Source organism: Ursus arctos, unplaced genomic scaffold (assembly GCF_023065955.2).
Source record: "Ursus arctos isolate Adak ecotype North America unplaced genomic scaffold, UrsArc2.0 scaffold_16, whole genome shotgun sequence".
NCBI classification, from domain to species: Eukaryota; Metazoa; Chordata; class Mammalia; order Carnivora; family Ursidae; genus Ursus; species Ursus arctos.
Genome location: NW_026622830.1, coordinates 30,808,774 through 30,820,310, shown reverse-complemented (window position 1 = coordinate 30,820,310; position 11,537 = coordinate 30,808,774). Strand labels below are relative to the sequence as shown.

Below are 11,537 nucleotides of genomic sequence, written 5' to 3'. Positions count from 1 at the left end.
GTTTAAGACATATCAGCAGGAGAGAAAACTAGAATTGGGCAGAAGCCACAAAGTGGTAACCCAGAGGTGAGTTCTGGCTGGCCTAAATTGCACTTTTAGTAATTTCAAATTCAGAGGCAATACTTAAATACCAGGAGATATTGCTTACAAATTCAAATTTTAACTTCTTTTGAAAAATCCCAAATCTGATAACAGAGTCTGTATTTCTCCACAGTAGGGTTGGAAGTGAGAAATATCTGCCCCCCCCCCAAGAAGGGACATGTATCCTCCAGTTTGTTAGTCACTTGCTATGCTGCCTTACTCCCTATGCTATCTGTCTGGCCCTGGCTGCTCTCTGAATCTGCAACCAGGAGGAGCTCTTAAACCCTCCCCATCTCAGCATTGTATAGTTCTCTGGGTAGAGTGTCACCAGGGTCCTTCCTGAGAGACATGAGTGAATTGATTTTAACCAGTTTCCCTGGGTCTCTCTCAACAGACATCAAAAGACCCCAGGGCACAGTCAGTGTTAAGCAGAAGCTAGAATCGCCATGGCCACAACCTAAAGGCTCAATCTGATCTTGGCAGGCAAACAGAGCCCTACCTTCAACAGCTCTTCCTAAGCAATCACAGTTCTTTGGTGACCTAGTATGGCAGACCCCACACTTTTGCATCCATCTGGTAAACGAAGGAAGGGGAAGGGAGATAGTGAGATGGGTTTGCCCAGAGGAGCTGCCTTTAGTCTCTGCCTGAAGACTCATTCTGTCCATATTTATTCCCTGTAATGGCTGGAAATGAAGGTTGGGGAGAAATTCAGAAAGATGTGTAAGCTGGGATTGGTAGGGAAGTTCCTCCCACTATTCATGGAGCTGTAGAGGCTCAGGTCCCCACATCTGTGATTACCCTGAAGCCCCCAACAGTGGACTGAGTCCTGCCAGATTACTCTTTTGGTCAATTGCCAATACTTGTTTTTCCCATTTTATGCATGAGGGCTCATGTGCGGCCATCGCAAGCAAGTATGATCCTGCAATGGGAGATTTTGGAGGTGATGAGAAAAACAAATCCACTCTTCCCAGCCTGACTAAAAATTTAAAAGCAGAGAAGGTGTCGAAGACAACAGTGGGTTTTGGATTTGACTGAATCAGGTTGACTTCATGCATAAGAGAGATGGCAAAGTTTTGTAAAACTGATCTTTTAATGTCAACTCCCAGTGGATACGGCTTGCATTTCTGTTCAGATTTTGTCTTCGACAGAAGTGGATGGTATAGAGAACGCATCCCACTCTAGATTCAGAAGGTCACTTCTCTGACTCACTGGCTGCTCTGCTTCTACACTCCCCCTTCCAGTTCTCCACCATTTGGTAGTACCTCCCATTCTAATCAGCTCTAAATTAAAATGGCCTGAACAGTCTGTCATGTAGAGAGGCCAGAAGTTTCCAAGTCATCCCTCAAGCTTCTACTTTCTCACTGTCTGAAGAGCAGAAGGCAAAGAGAAGAATAATTTTAAGATCTCCTTCTATCCTTTCATCTTCCAGCCATCCCAGAACACTTAACTCCTGCGACCTAGTCACAAATGAGCACTCCCCACACTTCTTCCACCCAAGTGAAAGCCTGTTCTAAAAATCCAAACTCTGGAACCAAGGAATTTAAGAACTGATAGCTATCTCAGAGGCTATCACTGAATTCAACTCCCTCGTTTTACTTTGAGAAAATAAGCCCAGAAAGGCAAGAGGTCCTTCCCCATGGCCACACAGCTATGAAGTGGCAGAGTGTGACTGGAAGCCATTACCTTCTATCTCCCCAGGCACTAGTCTAGTCTGTACTCTTCCCACTGCATTATGCCCTCCCCTGCACTCTTTCGTTGGGAGGTAAAGTGGAAGGTGAAGTGGAGGGAGCAGGAGGAAGGACCAATTGAGGGACAAAGATCTCCTGCAGTGTGGGACACTTACTCTTTTTCAGGATTTGGCGACACTCAGGGGTGATGGGTGGAGCGTTGGACTTCGACAAGGCATTTGAGAGGACCTCGATGATGCAGCGAGTCACCTGAGGGGAAACCGAAGAGCATGTTGGCAAAAGCTGGTGTCACTGGGATGACAGATGAACTCAACCCAGAGCTGCTGTAGCAAGAGGCTTGGCTCTGTGGTCTGTACTGGTGTGGGATCCTTGGGGCAGAAATGTAAATTTACAGGACCATGGTGAAATCTCGGAGGCTTCTCCACAGAACAATGCAAAACAGCATTGGGTCAAGATTACACAGAGAAGAGAAAGACCCATTTCTTGCAGGTTAGAAGGAAAATGGTGATGACAGCTATCCTCAGGGGCGCCAAAGACATCCAGGAAGGAAGTGAGAGCCCAGGGCAGGAGGGACATTCTCTGCCCCCAATCCCTCAGGGATGAACACCTAGCTTTGTAAGCCCATGTTGTAGGTTTCCTGTTGCTGTCATTTGCTTTTGTTTTTTTGTTTGGTTTGGTTTGGTATGATAAGGAGTGAGAAAATCTAGTCTAGATAAAAGTCTAGATTCTAGACTTCCAGTTCAACTTACCATTTCTTCATTGTGGCTCCTGTTATCCACTGGCACAGAACTGACTGCTTTAAAGGAGAAAAAGAAATGGGAAGACTTCAGTCGATTTTTGGAAGCTGTGTGACCCCAAACTCACAAAATCACCCCCACCCCATGCATATTATTTGGAGAGAGGGGCAGAGTCACAGCTGAGCAGAATAGAGATAGTTGAGGAAGATTGGTCCAGGAACCATAATTGCCCATACACGCACGCATGCGCGTGCGTGCACATGCACCAACTCACACACAGCTGTTTTCCCTAGCAATGTCGTAAACATGATTTGGAAATGAATACTGTCTTATATGTGTACGATTCAAATCCAGACCACAGACAAAGAGGGATTCTGAGATACTGGCATACTGGCAATGTTCTGATTCATTTTTTTTTAAGATTTATTTATTTATCTGGGGGGGAAGGAAACGAGTGAGGGGAGGGGCAGAAGGAGAAGGAGAGCATCTCAAACAGACTCCCCAGTGAGCATGGAGCCCGAAGCGTGGCTTGATCCTAAGACACTGAGATCATGACCTGAGCCAAAACCAAGAGTTGGACGCTCAACCAACTGGGTTACCCAGGCGCCCTGGGAACATTCTGTTTCTTGATCAGGGTACTGATTACACAGATGTGCTCAATAAGTGAAAAATTCATTAAGCTGTATACTTATGATCTGTGCAGTTCTCTAAATGTATATCATGCTTAAATAAAAATTTTAAAACCTAGTTTAAATGAAACCAGGCTACCCTCCTCAGCTCTTCTGCCTACCCAAAATGGGTACAGATTTGTGATTCCCTCTACCTATTCCTGTCTCCAAGAAAATATCCCCCCCAAAACTCACTTTACTTTTGAAGACATGGTTGTGATTATCTTACATCACTAATTACCTCATTTTTACCCCCAGTGCTTTGCCTGAATAAGCTTGCTTATGCATCTGTGTCAGTGTTGTGTCTCTCTTTCCCCATGTTGTCTGCAGCCGTGTGTAAAGAGCAGGGGAGGGATCTCATTCTACTAGTAGAGCATCGAGTCTGTAATATCATGTGCAAATAGGTGTTTAACAACTGGCTTATGAGGATATTTTAAAAGAATAAATTTAAATTTATTCAAATTACATTTCATGAGACTCTGCTTGTTTTAAAGCAGCAATTCAAATGCCTTTGCCTTCTTAGGAGATGTTTCAGGTGCTTTTAATTTTCCAAAGCCATTTTTTTTCTTTTTTTTTTTTTTTAAGATTTATTTATTTATTTATTTATGTGACAGAGAGACAGCCAGCGAGAGAGGGAACACAGCAGGGGAAGTGGGAGAGGAAGAAGCAGGCTCCCAGCAGAGGAGCCTGATGTGGGACTCCATCCCGCCGGGATCACTCCCTGAGCCAAAGGCAGACGCTTAACGACTGCGCTACCCAGGCGCCCCCAAAGCCATTTTTTTTCTTTCAAAGCTGCTTTGATTCTTTTATCTTTCACTTTGACTTTGTTCTGTCTAATACTTTTCCATTGGAGAAGCTAAAGCATTTACATGTAGGCCCATCTCCACCATTCTCCTGGCACTCCCTGGAGGAGACAACTGCTATTATCGCTGAAGAAGCTCAGTGCAGAAAATTCTAGGTCCCTGAGCAAGAGAAGAACTAGCTGGAGCAAGAGCAAAACTTTCAGACATCAGAGATGACAGTTACTCAAGTGCAGTTTATTTTTAACCAGCGACCTGACCTCTCCTCATAAAATGTTTGCTCTCCAAGTGTTTTTAACTGCCTGCCTCTAATCAGTTACAGGTCATAAGGCTCTTTCTCAAAATAAAACACCCATTTCATGTACTCACCTTACTGAATTTTCCTTTTTAAAGCATGGCCTGGGATCTACTTCAATTGTTCCAAGAAGCCCAAAGCTATCCAGCATGTTAAAATCATTTGTAAGCTGTTTGAGAAGTGGTGAACAAGGTAAGAAGACCCCACGATCTTTCTGAAATGTAGCTCAGATAAGATCCAGATGGCTGACCTTTGGCACCCAGGGTCCAGTATGCTGGGCCATTATTTTATCCCCCAAATGGCTGTTATTTGGCAACATTCCCACTCTGGAACTTATGCTTTGAATCTGAATCTGTAAAATTCTCTAGAAAGACATAACTGAGAGAACTACTCCTCTAATAAACTAGAAGGTGTCTTTTTAAAATCTAGCTTTACTAAACCTTTGTAATGCAGTTTCTTGCTAATAACTTTCTCCCCCCACAAATGTAAAAATAGGTGCTTTTATTAACTACTGACATTGCCAAAGTATTAACAGTCATCAGATTTTGGTGGAGGAAAGTATTTTTCTTTATCACTCTAAACAATTTATAGCTCATGTTCATTATTGCAGGACAGTCCTGTTTTTCTCACTGAGGCTCTTCAGACCTGTTTTTGATAGAAAGAAACTAAGGTCTCCTTATAAAAGTGCAATATGCATCTTGGTGAGACCCCTAAGTTCCACTGTATTTCTTCCAATAGAATCTGTGACAGCAAAGTAATAACCAAAGACACATTGATTCCCTTAAAGTAGTTTGACTTAATTTTGTATAAATTAAGATTCAGCAGGCACCAAAGAAAACCCAAAAATTATGATAAAAGTGAAGTACTCAGATGGTAGAAAATCTTCAAATTATTTGTATGATAAATCTGAGAATAACTTCCAAAGTATTACCTATCACAAGACTATCAAACTAAGGTTAGATTGCAGAATAAAAATACAGCTATAATTTTTAAAAGTTAAGCAACCTCATCTGAATGCAGAAAAATTTTACCCAGTATAATATGGATATCATAGAGCTATGTCACTCATATTAATTTTTTAGAGTGCCAGGAGCTAATGTAGAAAGGTATGGATCTCCCTTCAGAAGCTCTTAAGGATAGGAAATGAACCAGATGGTTTCCTGAGGTTTTCTTCAGCCCCATGATTTTGCTAAACAGCAAACTTTGCTTGAAGGCTACCATGTTTTGCTTCCAGGCATTTGTGGAAGGTGGGAATGGGGAATGACTGGTAATGGGTATAGAGGTTTCTTTCTGGAGTAATGAAAAACTTCTGACATTTGATAGTGATTACAGAATCTGTGAATATACTAAAATACGTGCTTTAAAAGTGTGGGTTTTATGGTGTGTGAATTATAGCTCAATAACTTTTTTAAAGAATATAATATCTCTAATTTAGCTGATATTATAATATGAACCCTTCTTAAAATATTCTCTTGCATAAAGGAGCTATAAATATTTTACCACCATGGTTAAATGAGTCTCACAAATGACACTGTTTTGTAGTCTAAAGCACAATGTATAGCATAGCTATAGCATTTTGAGCAATTTCTTTCTGAAAATATTTTTGACAGGAAAAGACTATTCATTTAGTTTTCTTTAAATTAAGAACATTTATAGGTAATTTATAAGAGTGACAATGTTAGAAAAATCTGAATGTGTGTAGCTTGCAATAAAATAAATTACCATTGGTTTTCATTTTGTGTCTTTATATTTGGGATCCAGAAATTACTGTCAATGAAAGCTTCATATTCATGGATGGCAATACCTCAATTCCAGTTAGGAATCTCAATGTCAGATTAGAACCATATCCTATGAGGTTATTAAAACAGCCACAGAAAACCTCCAGTTTAATCCTCCAGTTTAATCTGGTGGTAGCATATTTATTTACCAAGGCTCTAGTGATTTTACTTCAATACACACATACACACACACACATGCACACACACACAGAATTTTTCAAATTTCCAGAGATCATTTCTTCAAGAGTTAGAGTAGTTTGAAAGATTAATCCTACAGTCTTCCACACATAAAGAGACACTGTCAAATATCTACAACTTAAAATTTCATTCTCCCAAATAGACTAAAATGATGGGGTTATTTTTTTTCATCTTCAAGGATATCTTTGTGGTTACTTTATAATTGTTATTTTCCTGGAGTACAAAATTCAAAATATCTCCTGCAGTTTCCATTCATAACTTAAAAATGGATGAATTTGGGTATGAAATTACCTCTCCCCAGAAATGGAACTATAAAATACAAAAAAAAAATTACATTAAACTTGTACATACATATATATGAACACACACATATAGAGGAACATGTTAAGAAAAAGATATGATATCTTATATACATATGAGACTTACTTTCATCTCATCATGTCTAAAAAATAATGATAAAGGAAATTATGCAGGTGCCAACTAATATCATAATACATGTACTCTTGTGTCTCCATAGTCCTCGGGCTTTAAAAAACCAAACAAATACTTAATTCCAGTTACATATTAAGGTTTTAGAAGCATCTCTCTAGACAGGTAGAGAGAGCGTGACATTTTAGAAGTGAGCACAAAATGTGGGGTTTCCTTGGAGGAGCAGGCACGTTTCTCTCTGTCTACAGGAAAACTCAGATATAAAAAGACCGAGACTCTTCTGGTTGGGCTAGGAAGCCCTCTGGCTTTTTCCAAGTCAGTCGGTGAAGCAGGGAGTTTCAGAAATTAAGAATCTCAAGCAAGAAGGAGAAACCTTCCACTCAACCCTTCCTCTCCCTCAGTATCTACAAACCAAGGTTCCCTAGCAGCCTTGAAGACCGAGGCTAGCGCTGTCCGCGGTGCTGAACAGGCGGCTGAGCCCACTCACCGGCCACCACCGCCGCTCCCAGGAGGCCGAGAAACACTGACGGCTGCATGGCTCCGCTCGCCCGAATCTGCACGGAGAAGAGGATGGCGGCTGGACCGGTGAGTGAGATGCGGGCGGAAGGCGAGATAAAGATGCTCCGGGAAAGCAGCTCTGCGTCCAGGTCCCCGCGGTGTGGCGCGGTTGCCGCAGATCCCGCTCTTATAAAGGGCAAGCCGGGCCGCAGGGCCAGGAGGGGTGGGAACCCAGGAGGCGGCGCCCCCTCGCTCAGCCCTGACGTCACGAGGCGGCCCCCAGGGCCGCAGCACAAGTAGGAGGAAATTTACGCCAGTCCAGTCTCCTGGGTGCTTGGGGTCTAGAGCGGGGGTGGGGAGTAAGGCGGCCGTAGGAATGAAGGGGTAAGAGGAGGTAGTGCAAATCTGACGCGAGGAGAGAGGTGGAGGTCTGTCTTAGATTGCCCAAGCTTTTTCCTTATCTTACTCCACCCCACCTCCAAACCTGAAAACGTGTGTTTGAGGCTGTGTATGGTGTGCGGTTTTGTTGAGAGTGTATCTAGGACTGAGGCTGGTTTGTGTCTTGGACTAAACTGTGGGGGGACATGGAAAAAAGAATGATGGCTTTAAAAATAAAAGGTGCAGCTGGAGAATATGGAGCCTGCTGTTCCTTCAAATTTTTAGTCTTAAATCTGTCTACCTACCCATTATTCTATCTATCTATGTACCTACCTACCTATGTACTGTTCGTGATTTTCCTCTTTCTCTGAACACATAACGTGTACACAAGGTAAACAATTTTAAAGTCAGATGGTACAAAAGGGTTCACTATAAATGTCTCCCTTCTACTTCTATTCCCCAAGTTCTCTAATTACCCTCTGCAGAGTCTATACTACTTAACCACTTTCTGTTGTTTAGGCTTAATTTATTTTGAAACATACATAGCTGCATCTTTTGAATGGCTACACTATATTACATTGACTGTATTAACTAGGATTTATTTAACCAGTCCCCTTTCTGATGGGCATTTATTTAGATTGTTACCTTTTGGCGTTTAATTACTCCTTTATAACAGAGCCCTAGTGTCAGGGTGGGTAATGGAATAACTTGCTTGTAGAATCTAGTACATCCCATAAGCACTGTGCATCCTGTCTTCCTTCAAAATTGAAATAAGAAAGTATTTCGTTATTAAGTATGAGAGGAAGGTGAAAACATCTTCCAGGATATTTTTAACATGAGTCCTCTCAGTCTAATGAGGACTCAGGAAAAAGGAGCAGGCAAGTGCCCTGCACCAAAGAGAAACCATCCAGAATCTTCTCTGATAACACAGGTTTTGGGGTCTTTTTTAGGAAAGGCAGATGTCTGCATGCACAGCTAAATGGACGTTTCAGTGTCTTTTTCCTGAAAATCAATGAGGCTCAAATCCTTTACTCATGCACTACATCTCCCTGAAAAGGCTGGGAATTATTTAATCAAGACCAGGGCCACAGAATATTTTTTAAAAAATAATCTTGAAAAGGATATTAGTGGGACAGTTGGTAAAATTTGAACAAGATTTGTAGATTACATAATAAATATTGTATCAATGTTAATTTCCCAATCTTAAGAATTGTACTGTAATTATGTAAGAGAATATCTTTGTTTTTAGGAAATGCATATTGAAGTAGCTAGAGATAAAAGGGTGTCATATGTACAACTTACCCCCAAATGTTTTAGAAAAAAAGTAGAGAGAGAGGAAAAGAGGAAATATTAAAGCAAACAGGCAACATTTGGGAAATTGGGGTGAAAGGTATATGGAAATTTTTAATACTATTTTGCATTTTTCTGAAATCTGATATTATTTTAAAACAAACAGAAAAGAATGTTCTTGGCACAAGAAAATCTGTATAAAACCACTGGAAAGAAGTGGTTACAGACAAAGAAGATGTTAAGGGAAGGTCCTTCCTTGGGTGCTGATCTGGGGGAAATTCTTTAGCTATTATTGGAATTATATAAGGCTTCCAACTGTTGTTTAAAATACACTGGTTGCCAATAGTACTTAGAAATTGGCACCTTCCAGGGGCATCCACATTCCGGTGTTTCAGCAATTTCCCTTTTGTCTTGCTCTGTTGTAAAGCACAGGGTTAAAAATGTTAATGTCATCTCATGGCTTCTCAGACAGGGCTTGGGCTAAGTTTATTACTCATCAAGAAAAGTCTTTTCATTATTGTGAATTGGCTCACAGCCAGTTCCTATATTCAGACTGACCTTTCTTTGTTCTCATTATTTTACAAACTTTTTATTATTTTTGCCTTTCATATTTAGATCTCCATGTACCAGGGGAAAAAAAAGCTTTTGGAAGGAGCATTTCCAAGGAATTCTTTCACAGCAGGATGACAGGAAAACCATTATTTTCCTTGGGAACTAGAGCTTCAAATAAACCTGGCATGAGTTAGGGGTACAATCACACTTTTTACCACATTGCCACTTAATTGTCCTGAGAATTTTTTATTGAAATGACCATCCTTTCTCACCTGCTGTGTAGTGTCACTGAAAAAAAACAAAAACAAAAGCAGCCCTAGAGTTTGTATGTGCATAGGTATGTTTCTAGACTCTTCCAGAATACTGATCTGTTCTGTCTCATTGGTCTATTTGTTTATCCTTAGAGCAGCACCACACTTTTTCTATCACCACAGCTTTTTAATAAGTCTTGGTATCTGGTGAAAAAGGTCTTCCCATCCTGTTTTTCTTCTGAAGGACATTGGTTATTCTTCGCCTTTGCATTTTCATATAAATTTTAGAATCAGTTGCGAATTGCCATGTGACAAATCTGTTAGGATTTTGATAAGAGTTGCATCAAATCTATGGATTAATCTGGGAGCAGCTGTCATCTTTACAATATTGGGCAGACTTAATTTTTTGATTGCTGATAATGTTTTGGATGTAATCTTATCTCAAGTAATATAAAATATTATTACCATAGGAAAAGAAGAGAAGCCATGGGGAAGAACATTTGTCGGGACTGCTCTCAAAGAAAAAATAAGGAGGAAAACAAATCTCCTTTAGGAACCAGAGTCTAGAAAAAAGCATGGTTTTGTACATGGCTCCTGAAGTAGATTATCCATGAGGTCCAGCCAGGAAAATGAAACCACTATATGGAATTTAATAAAGGAAATAATGCACAGGGATTAGAAAAGCTGAAAGAGCAAATAGGGGAACAAGAGGAAATGCAGAGATTAGTAAATGCAGGCAGCTGCTACACCCCTAGGGAAGGGAAGGATGAAGAAATGTCGTATCCTCACTGCAGCCCAGAAGCATGAGACACTTGGTGAGAGTGGGAAATTCCGCAGGCTAGGAAGGCAGAATTTGGGGCCATGGAGGAAGTGTTGTCTGATAAGAGCTGGAAACACAGAAGAGAAGCAGCCCCTGCTACCAGTGCAGCCTCCTCTTCCCAAGGAGAGAAAGGGGGAGAACTCCCTTGGCTTCTCTTTTCTTTCAGTGCCTGTGCCTCTTATTGGCTGAACATACCTAGGTATGACTGACAGGGAAGCCCGAGCAATATGGTTTGCAAGGAACAGTCCCTCCGCTGATACAGAACAGAGCAAGGAACCAGAAAGCAAACAAACAAGCAAACGGCATATAGGTCAAACTAACTCACCTAGCAATCGGGTACTGGATTTAGGTTTTCTCTTAAAACTCATTAATTAATTTCATTTGCATATATAAATGCTTACTATGTGTCAAGCAGTCTTACATACATATTTGCCTATAACAAATGACATGGGCAAAACCAACACTAGTGGTGAAAGGAAATATACTCCATCTACTCAGCCAGCCAGGGAGGAAAGGGGGAGCGGCATGGGGTAGACTCCAGGTCTGCAGAGGAGGGTGTGAGAAAGCATGGCGTGTCAGGAAAATGGCAATACCATGGAAACTGCTGCTCTGCAAACGTCCATCTACAGAATGCTGAGACTTCTCCCAGATTCCCAGATCCCTCTGAGGTGTGTGTTCCACAGAGGCTCTGAAAGTTTCCCAGTGGGACTAAGCTTTAGTGATCCACAATGGAACATTCCTGATAGCAAGCTCTTTGGAGCTGCCTTTCCTTCCCTGTTTTGCTTCTCCACTCCTTGTCTCTGTTTCTTAGAATTATCTACAAAACAAATTATTTCCAGTCAGATTTTTGTCTCAGGGTCGGCTTTTGGAGGAAATTGAATGATGACACATATATTCACAAACCTATTACAGGCTGTTAAATAGAAATGTTCTTATTATGTCCGAATTTTGGCTGGAGCCTCCGAACTAGGGAACATGTGTTTTAAGTGCCCACACATTCCAAAGAGAGGAGTCAGACACATCCCTATGAGATTCACTGACCCAGCACAGTGAACTGGCACACTGGCTGTCAGA

General features: G+C 41.2%; 2 protein-coding genes across 4 annotated transcripts in view; one reads left to right on the top strand and one right to left on the bottom strand.

The window, feature by feature from the left end:
* Positions 1 to 11,537, bottom strand: part of CHGB (chromogranin B) — a 40,501-nt gene that overhangs the window by 5,513 nt on the left and 23,451 nt on the right. Inside the window, exons 1-3 of one of the 2 annotated variants that reach the window (XM_057312655.1) lie at positions 7,162 to 11,163; positions 2,519 to 2,565; positions 1,925 to 2,018 (exon numbers count right to left, since the gene is read on the bottom strand). In XM_057312655.1, the coding sequence (XP_057168638.1) occupies positions 1,925 to 2,018; positions 2,519 to 2,565; positions 7,162 to 7,210 (190 nt within the window). In that variant the 5' untranslated portion in view covers positions 7,211 to 11,163. Of the gene's footprint in view, positions 1 to 1,924; positions 2,019 to 2,518; positions 2,566 to 7,161; positions 11,164 to 11,537 lie in introns of those variants that run through there. The other variant, XM_044385697.3, reaches the window with a different exon arrangement.
* The window catches only part of TRMT6 (tRNA methyltransferase 6 non-catalytic subunit), a 63,927-nt gene that overhangs the window by 30,024 nt on the left and 22,366 nt on the right, over positions 1 to 11,537 (top strand). For both annotated transcript variants that reach the window (XR_007190665.2, XM_048222229.2), the window contains exons 11-12: positions 4,368 to 4,461; positions 7,076 to 7,259. Coding sequence is in view for 1 of the 2 variants with exons in the window: in XM_048222229.2 (XP_048078186.1) it covers positions 4,368 to 4,461; positions 7,076 to 7,259 (278 nt within the window). In the remaining variant the exon portion in view is untranslated. The remainder of the gene's footprint in view (positions 1 to 4,367; positions 4,462 to 7,075; positions 7,260 to 11,537) is intronic.